Source organism: Mauremys reevesii, linkage group 8, assembly GCF_016161935.1.
Source record: "Mauremys reevesii isolate NIE-2019 linkage group 8, ASM1616193v1, whole genome shotgun sequence".
NCBI lineage: Eukaryota > Metazoa > Chordata > Testudines > Geoemydidae > Mauremys > Mauremys reevesii.
Genome location: NC_052630.1, coordinates 51,710,040 through 51,730,150, shown reverse-complemented (window position 1 = coordinate 51,730,150; position 20,111 = coordinate 51,710,040). Strand labels below are relative to the sequence as shown.

General features: G+C 43.8%; 1 protein-coding gene across 5 annotated transcripts in view; it reads right to left on the bottom strand.

Moving 5' to 3' along the window:
* Positions 1-1,403: 1,403 nt before the first annotated feature.
* RALGPS2 (Ral GEF with PH domain and SH3 binding motif 2) overlaps positions 1,404-20,111 on the bottom strand; it is a 310,247-nt gene continuing 291,539 nt past the window's right edge. For all 5 annotated transcript variants that reach the window (XM_039483899.1, XM_039483897.1, XM_039483900.1 and 2 more), the window contains 2 exons: positions 17,680-17,771; positions 1,404-7,662 (listed from right to left, as the gene is read on the bottom strand). In XM_039483899.1, the coding sequence (XP_039339833.1) occupies positions 7,633-7,662; positions 17,680-17,771 (122 nt within the window). In that variant the 3' untranslated portion in view covers positions 1,404-7,632. The remainder of the gene's footprint in view (positions 7,663-17,679; positions 17,772-20,111) is intronic.

Here is a 20,111-nt window from a genome sequence, read left to right as displayed (position 1 = left end):
ATTTTTTTTAAAACAGAAAAAAATGAGTAAAGAAGAAACCACAACTACACTATGCTACAAGGCTAATTAACTATCTAACTGAAAATAGAGCAATGATCTTAATGGACTGCAAGGAGCTCTGTCTCTAGCCAGGGGCAATTGAGAAGGAACTGAGGGGGTTTAGCAAGCATGTGCTGACTAGCCGCATGGTGCAGCATGAGGAGAGACAGTGCATGTGTGGGACTAACAGACACTGCTACTGAAGTTCTCCAATCAGCAGCACAGGGATGCAAGCACAGCTACAGTCAAGCACCCATAGGGACACTACTTCAAGAACAATTAAGGCTCTTGTGTGGAGAGAGGTGATTAGACAGGTGAGAAAAGACTTTTCCAAAAACTTGAGCCAAGAACACTGCTCTAGTCAGCATCATTCAACTTCCAGTAATAGCCATGTCACAGACTGCAGACTATATGGAATCTGCAAGGATGGAATCAGTCCTCATCAGAAAATGCGCACACCAAAACTGTTGTGCTGAGCTCTAGTGAGCAGTTTATGAGAAACAAAAAGATTTGGAAAATGAGTGAGGAAATAAAACCGATGACAGATTAATTCCATATAATTTTTCACAGTATTGAACACTTACAACAGTCTTAAAAGTTCCATAATTTTGAAATAATGAAGAGTAAAGTCTGCTCTGCCCTTTTTATTTTTTAATGCATCCAGTCCAGAAGCAAATAGTTCCATCAAGGAAACCGGGTAGAAGGGGCCCTAGGTTCATAACCTGGCAAGCAATAATCCACATCATTTCACACCAAGAGCTACATAGGTCCTGTTCCAATGTGATGTAACACAGTGAAAAGGCACAGAACGCTGACATGCCATGCCAAGGACTAATAAAAAAGTACTTTGCACATTACCAACATTCTGTCCACATGCTCAGTTTTTACCTTTTTTGCAGTTTCTTATTGAAGTAATAGGAATAAAACATGTTAACTAATGGCTGTGTTTGCAATGAATTTAATTTCTCTCATCTTTAAAGGAAAAGTCTACAGGCAAAGGAGGATGGAGAAATCAAGAGAAAACTCTGATAAAAACAGACAGCACATGTATGGGAATAGCATGGTGGGAAAGCATTTGCTCACTGGCAGCTAACAGAAGGAGCAGTAAAAATTAATAAAATAAAAGCTCTTTTCAGTTAACTGTCTTTTCTTGTTAGTTTACTGATTTCTTTATTGTGTTCATTTGTTGTGGTATATTATTATTTTCATGCTGTTCTTCACAAGTCCATTGAAAAGAGCTTATAATACACAAATTCCAGCTGATCCCAGGCATCAATGTATTTGGAAAGAACCAAATTCTGTGCTCGAGAGTGGTTGCAGTATCAATATGATTATGAAAAATAAACTAATAGTTCACACAAATCCACATTTTAAATCATTTATTTCAGTAGGAAAGATTTCTGAAATCCGTACTTAAAGTAATTTTAAACTAGCTTATGCAAACACACAATTTCACACACACCCACACTAAAGTATTTAAAAAAAAAAAGAAGAAAGGCTAGAAGACAGTCTAACTGCACGTCACTCATAGAGGTCATAGCGCAATTACTATCACTATAGCATCTCAAGTCAACATGGAAGAATAACATTAAAAATGGCTTGTGTTTATCATATAAACAATCTTTGTTTTTTCTTCCTGGATTATTATAGATTGTATGATTTCCCCAGCCTCTGCACTACTACAGTAGGGCTTGAATAGGTGTATTTATCTGTATGCAAGGAGTCAAGGGCTCTGTAAACAGGTGAACCCTAAAGATCCTTTCTTTCCCTATTTAATTGGTCAACTTTTACTACTTTTGGACCATATTTGGGAGGAGTTTTGGAATGGCAAGAGCTTTGCTGGGGAATTGGAGGCCATATCCCTCTTCCACTAAGGTAAATTTGATGCTAATCAAGTGTACAGAAGAAACTGAATGTTTATGTTACTCCTGGCTGTTTGAGGAAAAGCTCCAGAAATTAGCTACCACGATGTGATATGCAAAAGCCTCCATCTCATTGTGGCACTTTTTTTATAGCAATAGTCCTTGAGAAAAATCCTCAACTCTGTTCTGTAACATGCATGGCTAGACTCAAAATTATGCTTTCTTCACCTTGGACTAATCCTTTCAATTGTCACTGAAGAACCCTTTAAGGTTGATCATTTCTGTGCTAGGTTATGCTTTTCCTTTAAAACATCTGAAATTAAAAACACTGCAGAGGAAATGCTCTGTTTTCTACCATAATGTCTTAGAAGAAAATGAATATTCTATTGTATGTGGCTTTCATTGCAAAAAAACCTCAATGTATGAAAGCTTATTAATTAATTTCTCCCTCCAAAGCTATGTGCTTCAAAGCTTAATGTTTCAAAGCTCACACATCTCTTGTAGGGAAACTTAGTTTTCACTAGATGGTACACTAGAAATAGAACAAACAACCCCTGCACAAATGAGCTTAAAGTATGTCAAGAAAAGCTACAATATACAGTTTGTCCAGTTTTTTTTAAGGTTTCTCCTTGATATTTATTCTAAATTAACAAAAAGTTGGTAGGTATAGTCCTTTCACATTTGTACAGTATAGTGTTTCAAGGGAATAAAAAGGAAGAGAATCCTCATTTTTAGCTAGGAGAACTAAAGTTCACAAACACTAGAAATTACTCGGAATGCCCTCTGATCCTTATTTATTCTTGTTGCTTTTCCCCCCCTCTTATGCTTGACATTACAAATGTTTCATATTTTAAAGAAAAATTGTTACAAGATGGTTTAGACAGTTCTGATAAAAGCTGCAGACAAATCTGTCAATGGCTACTTCTGCTAAAAAAAATTACCAAACCTAGAAAAACAGTTTAGTAATTTAAACCATATCTATCTTACACAGACCAAAATTGACTAATTCCTTCTGTTAGAAAAGTAAAAATGTTGGGAAAGAGGGTACACACTACAGAAATCAGGGAAAGTAATTTGGTCCAGTGGCTGTGACTGTATTTTCAGCTCTAGAATAATAGAACTGGACTTCAAACTGACAATAAGGCACTGACCAGTCTCTCTCAGATCCAAGTGTCTGCCTCCCCACAAAAGTTTGGATGATGACCAGAAAGAAGTTCAGTTGTACCCATTTATACAGATTCCTTCAATTACAACTCTCCCAAACACCAAATCTGTTTACTTTAGACACAAGCCATTTTTAGGGAAAGGCAAAAGAAAAAAAGAAAGGGTTGGTATTTAAATAATGACACTTAAAAGTTGACCTCGTAGCAAGAACAAACAACTCATTGGTGTGATTTAGTACCAGGTCTAGTCTTTTGAAGCTTAGAGCAGGCAGTATACTAACATGGCTGGAAAAGATTAGGACTTCTACTGCTTGTGAATGAAAATACCAGAGGAGGAGAATGAAGAAAAATGCCACTGCAGGAGCCAGAAAAACATCACCACACAATTTTCGTTTTATCAAAAGGGACCCAACCACCCACAGTGCCTTAGCAGCACAAAGCTACATTTACTTCTGTTGGAAGGGAAAGCATCTTCTAGTTGACAACCTTCTTACGTTTCTCATTAACAGTGGAAGATTACGGTCTTCTAAAAATTTAATTGCAAATAAGCGCACTTAAAATGTGGCAAGGAAACTAGCATTAAACTACATAGTTAACATCAATCAACAAAAATAAACTGATGTAACTGCGTTGCATTCTTTCGTGTTTCCTTGATAGTTTGTTTCTTATATGTTTTCATTTTCAGTAGCAAATGTACTGCTAGCAGCAACAACGTTGCCGCAACTTCTTTGATAACACATCTGAGTTCCGAGAGGGAAAGTTAACAAATAGTCAATTCCCCAAAAGGACCACATGAGAGAGTGCAGAATTGAGGAAGTGAAGATCGCCCTGCCACGATTTTCAGCATAGTGACCTTTTTCCTTTTCAGATCTTACAGACCTGCTTGTTAGAATCTTTGAAAAGTTCCTTGTAGGAGAGTTAAAAGTTGGATATTAAAACCAGGTGGCACATGCACATACTTAACTCAAATGCACATTGAATCAGAGTAATTTGAGCAATGTTTCAATGGCATTTTCCACAAGAAATGGTTAGTAAAATGAAGCACATGCCTAGATTAACTCAAATTGTATAGATTCCATTTTGTAAAATCAATTGTGACTAACAATAGCTCTTTAAGAACACTGAAATGGAAGGCATTTGATTAAATGCAGCTGAAGTTATAAAGAAACAGCATTAAGTTAGAAAGTGAACATTAAGTTAGCATTTAGTACTTCAATTTACGATAGCCAGAGATGTATTAGAAGTGCACTACATTTAGTATCACCACAACTAATTCTCTAAACTGGGTGGATTCTCTGTTGGTATTTAAACTAAAAATCTTGTAGGAAGTGAACTGTGAAAAAAGTGCCTTTGTAGTATACCAGTCAGCAGATGATCAATATTTACATATAACCCAGCCAGGAAGATCTACTCTGAACTATTTTTGTCCACATTCCTGTAATAATGGAACTTTTGTTCCGCAAGACATCTCAAGAGACCTCTTTCAACTAAAGATATAAATACAACAAAATAAAGTTATGAATGTTAGCTGCAAAATTTCAACAGTTACTGAAAGTAAAAACTAAAGAAAAACATTGCAAGATAAACCAAAGACAAACACAATCAACTGGCTGACATTCTGGATAGTGCATCCTTACATGTCTATATCTGGCTGCTGTATTGTTTTCCCATTACTACTTTAAACGTTTTGTTTAACTACTACTTTTTACAGAGAAGTGGATTACTGTGATCTTCATAGTTGATTTGAGTTGTCATTCTATTTAAGCTTCCTGTGACAGGTTTCCTCTCAGGGGAGAAAAAAAAATCACTTTTCCCTAAAAATCTTCCAATTCAAAAGATGTGAAGTCTTAATTCCAGTAATCCTTCAGATTTGTCACAAACACTAACAGGATAAAACAGAACTAGATATTGAACTTCTAGTACTAAGTATCTAAAGATGTTTTCATTAATCATTCTCTCTTATTACTCTTGCTAAACATTTTAAGAGGCTTCTTTTTTCAACAGTTCTCCCATGAAAAATGAGATATTTGAGGCTAGAAAAATAAAGATCAAAATGATATATGATGTCTAAATAGGTAGAGAGCAGCTACAGGCAACAGTTCATCTAATGGTGACTATTGACAAGGGCTCAGCACTGCTTTCCCCATCTTACTCTATGTACCATAAAAACAGAAGAAAATACAGCTGGATAAATTCAAAGAACAAAAACAACACCTTCTGACCCGACTCTGTCTTTAGCAAAGCTGTGTGATGTCAGGCTGTGGCTCCCAGTTTCATGTTTCCTCTCACTAACATAAGAATAGATATAGTTAACGTGCGATGCATCTAAATTAGCTTATTAAAAAAATTCAAAATCCACAGGGTTACCATACACAATGCCTAAAAAAAGTACACACATTTTGTTAAAAAACACTTTTGAGAAGAAACACACACTAAGTAATTTTAAAAATGCAAAACAAAAACTAAAGCTGTGCAAAATCTATTACAGTAATACTGTTGGCTATTAAGATGTTGTGTCTGCTATACACCCTACATGGGTTAAGTGATGTTTGAACTGAAAAGTGATTCGTCACGAGCAACCTCCTTTCAGGATATACTACTTCAGGATCAGAACTGATTATTCACTCTCCACAGAAAAAGATATACAAAGTGACACCAAATTGTATAAGTGTGACACAGAAGTGTGCATCTACTATATCCTCTTTATACTAAAAACAGATTTCACAGAGTAACATTTGGAAATGCCCCAACTTTCCACCTCTCTCTTCCCCCAGAATGGTTCTCTCTTTATGCTAGTTTGTTCTCTCAATAGGGACAGCAACCTTCCTCCTCTGCCTCATCAGTCACAAACTAATGATTTCTGTTAAGAAAATGTGATATTGATTCTGGGAACTTTAATGTGTGAAATTCTATCCCCTTACCCTGATTTAGTAAATGAAATGTACATTACCAAACAAATTACCACCTCCGGAATCCTCCTCCCCCCCCCCCCCCAAGATTATCAAGAGAACTCATTACCTGAGACTACTGGATAGTTTTAGAAAATCTAGAGGTGCACCTGTAAACTTATTTACTGCTTTTAAATTACAATCTCAGTGGAATACCTACTATTTTTTCAAGAAGTTTTCCTGGACACTATTGGAATTTCTTCCATATTTATGAAGATCAATGTTCCGAATCTTAAATAGGGCTTTGTGTACAACAGACTATAAATAAGTAACTTAAAACAACCCAAAATAAGGCACGAATGAAAATCTAATGCATAGAACACAGCAAATTTGTCCTCCTGTTTGGAATTTTAAATTTTTTGAAGAAGTACATTTAGTGACAAAAAATTACTCATATATAGGAAAAAGGTTTTGATTATCTAGTCCACCCTATTTTTCTTTCCTAGATTAAACTTCTTTAGAAATTGCAAATATAGTTCGAGCTCCTAAATCTTGAACAATACAGATAATTAAAACCATTTTTTTCAAAATGAAAATATGGAAACTCTGACATTGTCTCTCTCAAACACTGTAAAAAAAGAGGTCTTATAAAACTGATTCTCTGAAGCATCTTACCCTGAGAGAGGGTCTTCTGCTTTTCCCTCCCTTTAACTGTACCTAGGGAAACATCTCTCCAGAGAAGTAAAACATCTCTGTGAGTTATATCCAGTGTTTGTTGTGTAGTGGAACCATCACATGGAGGAAAGTAACCAGTGTAGAAATACAATGGGAAGGAAACACTCAGTTCTGACCTGATGATACCTCACAGCTCCCACTTAAAAAACCCAAAACAGACTATTCTTCAACCAGGAACTAGACAAGCATGTATCACAATCCTGCTTACAAGAAAAAGGGTGCTGTACAAACACAAACACAGTGGCCTTTGTGCCACTGGCAGGAAGTAAGGTTCCTATACAGTACTAAGGTTACCAAGTTTAGTACTTAAAACAAACAAACAAACAAAAAAAGTTGCATTTGTTACAGCTCTCATAGTCTAGGTCTGAGAAAATTAATGATGCTCCAGATCAAGTGAGCCTGAGAGAAGCTCCAGTTGAAGGCTGCTAGTATAGTCTAAACACCATCCCTAGAATGTGTAAGTACCGCTATATCCTTAGAGTAAACCCAGATGTTGATGCAACCCTTAAGAATATGGTTATACCCTTTTTAAAGAATACTAAAAAGGTGGTACCCCCCCAAAAAAAATTAGTATAAAGTTAAAAGAAATGCAGATTAGCTACAACCTATTTAACCCAAGCACAGCACCGCCATTAGTTTCACACACACTATTTGGTGTTTCATGTTGGTTTTCCTTTCATTCTTTAAGGCAGTGGTTTCCACAGGTCAGTTCAGAAAATATTAAGAAGCATGGTCCACGGCAGTTCATGTTGCGACTCCATTTTTCACTCAGGGGAATCCATTCCCCAAACTGTTAGTACTCCAGCGTTTAGAGATTGAGTCTTTAGGTTCTGTTCTGGCACAGAAATAAATTTATAGCTGGCACGCTTTCTTCAGGACGTCATGCTCAAATTATGAGACAAACAGTTCATCAAATTGTTCTCTTTCATGTTTTGAATTAGCTTTTTACTCAAAAGACATCAAGTTGGCAGGAACCTAAAACAAAAACACAAGTAACAGCTGATTTTTATTTTGAGAATTGGCTTTCCATATTTCATCTTTTCAGAACCCACCCCATGCAAGTTTAAAATGTTCAGTTTACCTCTCCCCTCTACAAGAAAAAAGGGTAAATACAACCAGTCAAGCAGCACTAGAGTAACTACAACTATAGGAAACATATATACAGAGAAGGCAGACATTAGATTGCAGTATGGTTTATAAAATGTGTTATAACATGATTTGGCTCTGGTCTATATCTATAGGTGAATTATGACATAATGTGGTTTGGCCACAATTGAGAGTTTAACATTTATTAAAGTTAACAAGCCTACTGGAGACAGACGCAAGGCCTTTGCAGCTGAAGGTGCCAGTTTATGGAATTCCAATGAACAGAGACTAGGACAAGGCCAAGTCTTGCCATGTTCATGGAATATGCTAATCTCATATCTTTGTGAAGGCATTCCCTAAATAATGGAGAGGAAGAAGTGCCCAGCAGCGTTGTTCATCATTCTTTAATAGCTAGAAGATGGGAAGTGCTGACGACACTGCTCCTATAAAGGCGGAGGAAATGCTAATATACTCCAGGAGCAGATCTAGAACAAATCAGCTTGTTCTATCTGAGGAAGTCATATTTTGCCAGCACTTTTAGAGAGCTGTTATTCCTCATCTACACTGTGGCTGAGGAATAAATCTTATTCCCCAAGAGATCCAGCTGCTTAATATCTTTACCCTTTGATCTGTATCTAGAAGCTTCAGCATAGTGAGATCTCACATCAGCTGGAGAGTCAATTTGAGAGCCCAATGTCAGACAAGTAAAAATATTCAAAACCTTTTTCAATGACCTGATATAGAGGAATAGTTTGTCTATTTCAGAGTCGGAAGAATGAATCTGAGGATAAAAGATGGTTACTCACCGTTGTAACTGTTGTTCTTTGAGATGTGTTGCTCATATCCATTCCAATTAGGTGTGCACGCGCTGCGTGCACGCTCGTTGGAAGATTTTTACCCTAGCAACACTCGGTGGGTTGGCAGGGCGCCCCCTGGAGTGGCGCCGCCATGGCGCAGGATATATACCCCTGCCGCCCCAACCGCCCCTCAGTTCCTTCTTGCCGGTTGCTCCGACAGTGGGGAAGGAGAGTGGGTTTGGAATGGATATGAGCAACACATCTCGAAGAACAGTTACAACGGTGAGTAACCGTCTTTTCTTCTTCGAGTGCTTGCTCATATAGATTCCAGTTAGGTGACTCCCAAGCCTTACCTAGGCAGTGGGGTCGGAGTGAAATGTTTCAGAGTGCAAGACTGCTGAGCCAAATGCTGCATCATCTCTGGACTGCTGAACCAATGCGTAATGCAAGGCAAAGGTGTGAACCGATGACCAAATAGCTGCTCGACATATATCCTGGATGGGAATGTGGGCCAGGAAGGCAACAGATGAAGCCTGAGCCCGAGTAGAATGGGTGGTGAGGTGGCTAGCAGGAACATGAGCCAAATCATAAGATGTACGGATGCAGGATGTCACCCAAGATGAAATTTGTTGGGATGAGACCAGTAGGCCTTTCATCCGATCTGCCACAGCTACGAAGAGCTGAGGTAACCTTCGGAAGGGTTTTGTTCTCTCGATATAGAAGGCGAGAGCCCTGCGAACGTCTAGGGCGTGCAGCTGTTGTTCCCGTCGCGATGTGTGCGGCTTCGGGAAAAAGACTGGGAGGAAGATGTCTTGATTGACATGAAAGGCAGACACCACCTTAGGGAGGAAGGAGGGGTGTGGTCGCAGCTGTACCTTATCCTTATGGAATACCGTATACGGGGGATTCGCTGTCAAGGACCGAAGCTCAGATACTCGTCGCGCCGAAGTAATAGCGACGAGGAAGGCTGTTTTCCAGGAAAGGTACAGTAGCGAGCAGGCGGCCAGTGGTTCGAAAGGGGCACCCATAAGTCTGGCTAAGACCAGGTTAAGATCCCAGGTAGGAGTCGGTCGTCTGACTTGAGGATACAGATGTTCTAAGCCCTTGAGGAACCTTGAGACTATAGGGTGAGAGAAGATCAAGCGGCCATTTTCCCCTGGGTGGAAGGCGGAGATGGCTGCCAGATGGACCTTTATGGACAAGACCGCTAGGCTCTGTTCTTTCAGGGACCAGAGGTAGTCCAGAATAGCAGGAACAGGTACGTGCCTGGGCACTAAGTTATGCTGGGTGCACCAGCAGGAGAAACGCTTCCACTTGGCCAGATATGTCATCCTAGTGGAAGGCTTCCGACTGCCCAAGAGAACCTGCTGAACCGAGGCAGAACAACGCAAATCAGACTGGCTCAACCATGCAGCAGCCACGCTGTGAGATGAAGAGACTGCAGGTCCAGATGGTGAAGCCTGCCGAAGTTCTGTGTTATCAGATCGGGCCAGAGCGGCAGAGGAATCGGGTCTGCCACTGCAAAGTCGAACAACATGGTGTACCAGTGCTGCCTCGGCTACGCTGGAGCAATCAGGATTATGCGGGCGCTGTCCCTGCGGAGCTTGAGAAGGACTCTGTGGACGAGTGGGAACGGTGGGAAGGCATAGAACAGGTGCCTCTTCCACGGAATCAGGAACGCGTCTGAGAGGGAGCCCGGGGAGCGGCCCTGGAATGAGCAGAACACCTGGCATTTCCTGTTCTCTCGAGAGACAAAGAGGTCGACATGGGGAAACCCCCACTTCCGGAAAACCGAATGGATGACGTGCGAGCGGATCGACCACTCGTGAGACAGGAAGGATCTGTTGAGGTGATCCGCCAGAGTGTTCTGGACTCCGGGGAGAAAGTGCGCTACCAAGTCGATGGAGTGGGCTATACAGAAGTCCCAGAGGCGAACGGCTTCTTGACAAAGGGGGGGAAGAGCGTGCTCCGCCCTGCTTGTTTATGTAAAACATGGCCGTTGTATTGTCCGTAAACACTGATACACAACGGCCATGGAGATGGTCTCGAAACACCTGGCATGCTAGACGGACTGCCCTCAGCTCCCGCACATTGACGTGCAAAACCAGCTCTTGAGATGACCAAAGACCCTGAGTGTGAAGCCCTTGAGGTGGGCACCCCAACCCACAGATGATGCATCCGTGGTCAGAGCCATCGAGGGTTGCGGTGGGTGGAATGGTATCCCTGCACAAACTATGGTGGGGTTCAACCACCAGGTTAGGGAGACCAGGACCTCCTGGGGAATGGTGAGTACGGAGTCCAGGCTGTCTCTGCGCGGCCTGTATATTGAAGCTAGCCAAGATTGGATGGGGCGGAGGCGTAGCCTCGCGTGCTTGGTTACGGAGGTGCAGGAAGCCATGTGCCCCATCAGGCTGAGGCAGTTGCGTACCGACGTTGTCGGGAAGGTTTGGAGACCTCGAATAATGGAAGCCATCGCTTGAAAACGTGACTGTGGGAGGCAGGCTCTGGCCAGATTGGAATCCAGAGTCGCTCCGATGAAGTCTAGTCTCTGTGTGGGTGTTAAAGTAGACTTCTCTGTGTTGATCATGAGGCCGAGGCTCCCAAAGAAGTCTTTGACTATGCGCAGGTGCTGCGACACTTGCGACTGGGAAGTCCCTCGAATGAACCAATCATCGAGGTACGGGTATATGTGTACCTGACCACGGCGGAGGGAGGCGGCGACTACGGCCATGCATTTCGTGAACACACGCGGAGCTGTAGAAAGGCCAAACGGGAGCGCAGTAAACTGAAAGTGTTGAAGGCCGACCACAAAACGGAGGTACCGTCTGTGCGGCGGGTAAATTGCGACGTGGAAATACGCGTCCTTCATATCGAGGGCGGCATACCAGTCTCCCGGATCCAGGGAGGGAATGATGGTCCCCAGGGTCACCATGCGGAACTTCAGCTTTATCATGAATTTGTTGAGTTCTCGCAGGTCTAAGATCGGTCATAGACCCAGGGGCGGCTCTAGTAATTTCGCCGCCCCAAGCACGGCAGCAGCATGTCGCGGGGGGCGCTCTGCCGGTTGCCGGTCCCGTGGCTCCGGTGGACCTCCCGCAGGCATGCCTGCGGATGCTCCACCGAAGCCGCGGAACCAGTGGACCCTCCGCAGGCACGTCTGCAGGAGGTCCACCGGAGCCGCCTGCCGCCCTCCTGGCGACTGGCAGAGCGCCCCCCCACGGCATGCCGCCCCAAGCACGCGCTTGGCGTGCTGGGGTCTGGAGTCGCCCCTGCGTAGACCTCCCTTTGCCTTGGGGATTAGGAAGTAACGGGAGTAAAACCCCTTGCCCTTCATGTCTTTTGGTACCTCCTCTATGGCTCCTAGAGCTAGGAGCGACTGGACCTCTTGTAAGAGGAATTGCTCGTGAGAGGGGTCCCTGAAGAGGGACGGGGAGGGAGGGTGGGAAGGTGGGGTTGAAACAAACTGGAGGTGGTATCCCAATTCCACCGTGCGCAGGACCCAGCAGTCGGAAGTGAGCTGAGACCAGGCAGGGAGGAAATGAGAGACACGGTTGAGAAACGGAGGAAAAGGATCCGGGAAAGTAACTGGTGGGCCGCCCTCAGGTGTCCCATCAAAAGTTTTGTTTGGGCCCTACTGGTGGTTTTGGGGGTGCCTGATTTTGGCCTCCTTGAGGGCCAGACTGCCTTTGGTGATTTCCTCTGCCACGCAGTCTGCTAAAGTCCTGACGCGGTCTAGGCGGGGCATAAGGGCGGTGTGGCTGTGGCCGGAAGGTCCTGCGTTGGGTCACTGGCAGCGAGCGCATTATAATGTGGTTTTCTTTCAGACTTTGCAGTCTGGGGTCAGTCTTATCTGAAAACAGGCCTTGGCCTTCGAAGGGCAAATCCTGAATGGTTTGTTGCAATTCAGGGGGAAGGCCTGATACTTGGAGCCAGGAGATGCGCCTCATCGTCACTCCTGACGCCAAGGTTCTAGCTGCCGAGTCTGCGGCATCCAGAGAAGCCTGGAGGGAGGTCCTCGCCACCTTTTTACCCTCCTCGAGGAGAGCGGTAAACTCCTGACAGGACTCCTGCGGAAGAAGCTCTGTGAATTTCCCCACGGACACCCACGTGTTAAAAAGTTATACCGGCTTAGGAGGGCTTGCTGGTTTGCCACCCACCCTGGTTGGAGGCCCCCGGCAGAATATATTTTACGGTCTAGGAGGTCCATGCGCCTAGCCTCCTTTGACTTAGGCGCCAGGGCGTGTTGGCCATGACGCTCCCGCTCATTCACTGATTGGACCACTAAAGAGCAAGGAGGTGGATGAATGCAGAGATATTCGTACCCTTTTGAGGGGACCATATATTTCCTCTCAACCCCCCTTGCTGTAGGTGGAATTGAGGCCGGGGACTGCCAGATGGTATCCGCATTGGATTGTATAGTGCGGATAAATGGCAGGGCCACTTAAGTGGGTGCCTCAGCCAAGAGGATATCCACAACAGGGTCCTCTACTTCAGGAACCTCCTCCACTTGTAGGTTCATATTCAGAGCCACTCGTCTCAGGAGGTCCTGATGGGCTCTGAGATCAATCAGTGGAGGGCCTGAGGATGATGTTCCTGCTACCGCCTTGTCAGGCGAGGAGGAAGAGGAGAGGCCCGGGACCAAGGGGTCTTGTGGGGGTTCCTGTATTTGCGGAACGTCCTCTGTGACAGGAGGAGTCTGGGTGTCCTCAGTTGGGATCGGAACCTCATCCGTATCCATAGGAGGAGGACGGCTTAGTGTCGCCTCTGGTGCCCGGTGTTCTGATGGGACCGACCGTGGAGGCACTGGTGGAGCACCTTGGGATTGGTGGTATGCCCATGGTGTCCAGAAGGACCAGTGATGAGGTCCTTGGCTGGGGATGTTAGAGCCACGTTCCTGCTGGTAGGATGCAATACCAGCCTGAGAGGACGCCGATGTGTGTCTGGAAGGCCACGGCGGTGCCGAGAGCTCCTGGGAGGGTGCCACAGATCTGGATGTGCGCTCTTGGGCTGGTAGAGGAGAGCGGTACCGTGAGCCATAATGGTACCGTGAGCGAGACCGGGACCTTCTACCGTAGCGGTGCCGGGAGGTCGACCGGTACCTCGAGTCCCTTTGTCTAGAGCGACTGCGGGAAACACGGTGTCGAGAGCGGTGCCGAGAGTCAGATTGGTACCGGGAGTACCTGGTCGGTGACCGAGATGTTGACCGGTGCCGCGAGTGCGACCGGTACCGCAATGGAGAGCGGTACTGGGACTGCGAGCGGTGCCGGGAGCGGGAACGGCGAGATCGAGAGCGTCTGCGAGATCGTGATCTTGAACGACGACTCTCTGTTGCGGCCACGGAAGGTGGCCTTATCAGGGCCGGTTTCCCGACAGACTGAATAACCCGCACCGGCGGTGCCGGGGGTTGAGGCCAGGCCGACTCCGTCATGGCAATGAGCTCCCGTGCCGTGGAGAAGGTCTCCGGTGTAGAAGGCAGGGCAAGCTCAACCACAGCATGAGCCGGGGAGCTGTCAGGCACCGGACTCAACGGCCCTTGTGGGACCGGAATCGATGGTGCCGAGCTCAGTGGAGTCGCAACTGGCGGTGTCACGACTGGCGGTGCCGTGGCAGAGGACGGTGCCGGACGAGCCATCTTCGAAGAGCGCTCCTTCTGTTGAGCTGCAGCAGTTGGAGCGCTTTGTTGCCTCCTGGGTCTCGGGGACAGGGAGCGGTGCCGAGCAGATGTCGGTGCCGGGGCTCTTTCTCGGTACCGGAGTGGTCCGGGGCCGAAGGGGCGCTCCTTACCGAACCAGTCTGTTGGGCACTCGGTACCGACGCTGCAGGAGTAAGTGCCGACTCCATGAGGAGCTGCTTCAATCTAAAGTCCTGCTCCTTCTTCGTCCTCGGTTTAAAGGACTTGCAAATGCAGCACTTATCTGGAAGGTGGGATCCCCCTAGGCACTTGAGGCAGGAGTCGTGGGGATCCCCTATTGGCATCGGCTTTTGGCACGCCGAGCACGGTTTGAATCCTGGTGCCTTGGGCATGGGCCCGTACCGGGGCGGGGGAAAGGGAGTAATCCCCAATCTCCCCTTTTAACTATATACACTAACTATCAATACAATAATGAATACTAACTATAACTACTAAACTCAAACTATGACACAATTAGCAGTATAGAACTACGAGTAGCTAGGGATGTGGAGATCAGCAAAGCCGCACTCCACAGTTCCAATGACCGTCACGGGCGGTAAGAAGGAACTGAGGGGCGGTTGGGTCAGCAGGGGTATATATCCTGCGCCATGGCGGCACCACTCCAGGGGGCGCCCAGCCGACCCACCGAGTGTTGCTAGGGTAAAAATCTTCCAACGAGCGTGCACGCGGTGCATGCACACCTAATTGGAATCGATATGAGCAAGCACTCGAAGAAGAACCAAAGGCTCCTTGTCGGTTTCATGGTACCCTTGTTTAAAAGGGATCTCCACAAATCTGAGGTACTTGGTCTACAGCAGGGTTTCTCAAACAGGGGTCGCCGTTTGTGTAGGGAAAGCCCCTGGCAGGCCAGGTGCGTTTGCTTACCTGCCCCGTCTGCAGGTCTGGCCGATCGCGGCTCCCACTGGCCGTGGATCGCTGCTCCGGGCCAATGGGAGCTCTGGCCGCCACTTCCAGCAGCTCCCATTGGCCTGGAGCCGCGATCCGCGGCCAGTGGGAGCCGCGATCGGCTGGACCTGCGGATGGGGCAGGTACACAAACTGGCCCAGACCACCAGGGGCTTTCCCTACACAAGTGGCGACCCCTGTTTGAGAAACCCTGGTCTACAGAATAATAAAGAGCCTGTGAGCTTTATTGGGACCAGATTAAGTCCTAGGTTTAAGCTCTCTGCAAGGGGTCACCATAACTCCGGGAAGGGAAATCAGTTCACGAAGAGATCATAGATTCACCTGGAAAAGGTGAGATTCAAAGTGTTGTTTCAAGGTCACTAGTCATCTCAAACTCACCCTCTTCCATTACTGACTCCTCAAAATGAATGTGTTTACACAGCAAAAAGTTAGGACAGGCCTCCCACCACTGACAGTACCAAACTTTAAATACTGCACTTGGTTTACTGGACCTGAAAAGCCTTCTTCCTAAGTAAGTGTTTGAGGTGGCTGTCCTGATATTTATACGGGTGACTAGAGAAGACAAGGTAGATTGAACACCTGTTAGGATTGTGACCTTTTCCTAGGCACCAGTAGCACTGAATAAGAGTGTCTATAACAGACCTCACTGTATTATATGTAGCTTATGGCTCAAAGCTAAGCTCTCATCAGTGTGCCCCCCAGCTTGGGTAGGTAGACTTGTACTAGCTCAACTTGAGCAACCACACTAAAAATAGCGGCACAGACAGAGGCATGGGCTAGCCACCTAAGCTCAGACTCAGGTGCTTCTTTATGCTTTTTAGCAATATAAGCAACACAAAATTTGATTAAAGGTTATATTGTGTAGCCAATTAATCGCGATTGATTGTGCGATTAATCACACTGCTAAACAATAATAGAATACCATTTATTTAAATATTTTTGGACGTTTTCTACATTTTCAAATATATCGGTTTCAATTACAACAAAACTTTAGAGTATGCAAGTCCACTCAGTTCTACTTCTTGTTCAGCCAATCACTCAGAAAAACAAATCTGTTTACATTTGCATGAGATAATGCTGTCCGCTTCTTGTTTACAATGTCACCTGAAAGTGAGCACAAGAATTCTCATGGCACTGTTGTAGCAAGGTATTTACGTGCCAGATGTGTTCAAGGTTCATATGCCCCTTCATGCTTCAACCACCATTCCAGAGGACATACATCCATGCTGATGACTGGTTCTGCTCAATAATAATTCAAAGCAGTATGGACCGACGCATGTTCATTTTAATTATCTGAGTCAGATGCCACCAGCAGAATGTTGATTTTCTTTTTTGGTGGTTCTGGTTCTGTAGTTTCCGCGGAGTATTTCTCTTTTAAGACTTCTGAAAGCATGCTCCATACCTCATCTCTCAGATTTTGGAAGGCACTTCAGATTCTTAAACCTTGGGTCAAGTGCTGTAGCTAGCTTTAGAAATCTCGCATTGGTGCCTTCTTTGCGTTTTGTCAAATCTGCAGTGAAAGTGTTCTTAAAATGAACAACATGTGCTGGGTCATCATTTGAGACTGCTATAACATGAAATATATGGTAGAATGCAGGTAAAACAGAGCAGGGGCATACAATTCTCCCCCAGGGAGTTCAGACACAAATTTAAACACTTTTTTTTTTTTTTTTTTTTTAAAACAAGCATCATCAGCATGGAAGCATGTCCTCTGGAATGGTGGCCAAAGAATGAAGGGACATACGAATGTTTAGCATATCTAGGACAAAAATACCTTGCAATGCTGGCACAAAAGTGCCATGCAAATACGTGTTCTCACTTTCTGGTGACATTGTAAATAAGAAGAGGGCAGCATTATCTCCCATAAATGTAAACAAACTTGTTTGTCTAAGTGATTGGCTGAACAAGAAGTAGGACTGAGTATACACTTTGATTTCAATTACAACACAGAATACAATATATATGAAAATGTAGAAAAACATCCAAAATATTTAATAAATTTCAATTGATATTCTATTGTTTAATAGTGCGATTAAAACTGCGATTAATCGTGATTAATTTTTTTTAGTTAAACTGCGTGAGTTAACTGTAATTAATTGACAGCCCTAAATGACACTACAGAGAATTTTGCAGTACTGATTCTAAACACTACTACAGCTTACAATAGTGATACTACCAGTAAGGTTTTCTGAATTATTACTTCATAATAGCCTAGTATGTTGCCTTTAAAAAAATAAAGGTATGAAAGGATATATTATGCGTAAAACCCTGTCAATATATTAGAAGTATTAAGATGTCCCTTCTCCCTCCAAATTGCCCAGCTGCTTCATTTGATCCTTATAAAGGCTTAAATCTTTGTTTGTGAACACAATCTTTATGTTACCTCCAAGTTGTATGTATTGATAGTTTTTAAGCAAAACAACATACTCCTGACTGACTAGTACTCCGTTTTCTTTCAGAGCTAGTTACCAATGCCAAGTTCCAATCAGCAGCTCTCAGTTCCTTTTCTCACCTGTTGTCTGTTGCTTTGGCATGCAGCGCTCAGATGTTTGAACCACAGCATTGCATTCATTCTGTTACCAGCTTGAAACTTGTATGAATTTCCTAAAATGAGAGAGGCAGGGAAAAAAATTGATTAAAAAAACCAGACAAGAACAAATACAGTTCTGTACTTCAATTCTACCGAAGTTCAAACAAACACATTAAATAAATAAATAAAACATTATTGAAGAGTGAAAAGACAGAATTCTATTCATATAACTTTAGACCCTGGGTGGTGTGGTTGCAATTTAAACAATATAATTTGACTTCATACCATAGATGTGCTATGCCAAAAGTTCACAGCCTCCAAACCAATTATTAAGATCAGTGTCAATAAAAACAAAAGAAAATAAAAACAAAAATACCCCCAAGACCCTGATCCCACCAAATTATTTAGAACGTTGTGACCAAAGTACTTTTTGTCCATGGTACCTGTGACAGATGGGGCAATTTCCTGCAATATCCTGGACAAACTTTACTGAATTAAGTTTAAGTATCTTAGGTGTCCATTACATTAAAAATGCAAATGTTTATATATTACTATGAGGTTGTATATAACATCTCTGGGGGGGAAGAGAAATGACTAATGTAAAACTGGGAGGCATTATGAGCTTCGAAGGACTATTTGAAACAATGAACTTTTAAAGCTAAGTGGGTTTCCCAAGAAACCTTTAGGGACAAGTATATGCAAATGTAACTCCTCTGATTATGCAAAAACCCAGCCTTTTGAAGCTACTAACTGAGAAGAGACCCATTGTCCACAAATGATCTATTTCCAGTTCAAAGATACTGGCTGTATAAAGGGGCGACTAAACTTTTCATGAGTGTGACTATTCTGAGCCAACAGCTGTTACGAACTTGTGATCATAGAAAAACCTGTTGGTGAGGTCTGAAGAATTGTTCACCTGCCAGAGCCCTTCATGGTATTGAGGTGATTGCTGGTATGCTTATTAGCATGTGTGAATATTCTTGTATTGTTTTTAATATGTACTCTGTAACGCTTTTACCTTAAGAATAAATGTGCTTTCTCTGAAGGAGCTATGTGGTACCTTAACTGCACAATCACACTGTTTATAGCTTCTGAGGAGAAGGCAATGCAGACCTGTTGAAGCAGTCTGACTTGCTGTGGAATTCACAGTGTAGGCAGGGAACTGTGCAGCTTGGAAATACCTTGGTCAGGAGGGAGAAAGACATGTCTCTGCCCAATAGAGGTGATGCTGGGGAGCTGAAAGCCTAAGAGTGGGTGCACTTGATGGACCCTGGAGGGGGAATATGGGTGCACTTGCCCTGAACTGTGACAGCCCCTCCTTCCAAACTGCTTAATAATTTATTTTTAAAATGTTGCCAAGAAAACCAGAGTGAAATGCAGGAGAGCATCCTGGAGTGCACACTGGAAAAGTTACCTATGAGAATACTTGTGAGCTGTTCCAAAAAGTGAGAACATATTTTAGATGAACTTTTTCAGTTCCCAGTTTTATACATTGCTTACTTGACTACAGACAGCCTAAGGAAAAATATTACAAAAGTGTTCAATTTGATGTAAAGTTGAGAAGAGGCATAATTCATACACTGTGGTGCTGTCCTTCGGTTGACCTCTTACAGGAGATGCATTTGCAATATTTTTCATATAAGAATTAAAATGAACTTCCTTCATTCTGTTCAAATATTAATGTAAATCACCATATTCAAATGTTCACTGAAAATTAACTGCAGTTGTGGAGATACTACAAAGGAGTCAAAGCTATTAATTCTTCAATATTATTATATAGATGTCAACAAGAAAAAGACCTAACAAGTCACTGGAAAACATGTTAGATAGGTTAGAACAGGGGTTCTCAAACTGGGGGTCAGGACCCCTCAGGGAGTCGTGGTTATTACATGGGGGGGGGTCACGAGCTGTCAACCTCCACCCCAAACCCCGCTTTGCCTCCAGCATTTATAATGGTGTTAAATATATAAAAAAGTGTTTTTAATTTATAAGGGTGGGGGTCACACTCAGAGTCTTGCTATATGTAAGAGGTCACCAGTAAAAAAGTTTGAGAGCCACTGGGTTAGAATATGTTATCAAAACAACTTTTGATGCCCTTTCTGCATATTTTGAACTACTATGGAGAGTCAATAGTCTCTCCATAGTTAAGGCTGATGCTGGAATTTTTATTAGAAGCCCACTTTGTGAGATGGCTTTAATTTTTAATATTTTCCCTAGTTGTTTGTTAATACATTGTATCTCCAAAACTGCTTGGTCTAGTAACACTAAACTTATGCTTGTGAGGAATAGTGCAGGGCTTCTCAACCTTTTTCTTTCTGAGCCCCCGCCCCCCAACATGCTATAAGAACTCCGTGGCCCACCTGTCCCACAACAACTAGTTTACCGCATATAAAAGCCAGGGCTGGCATTAGGGG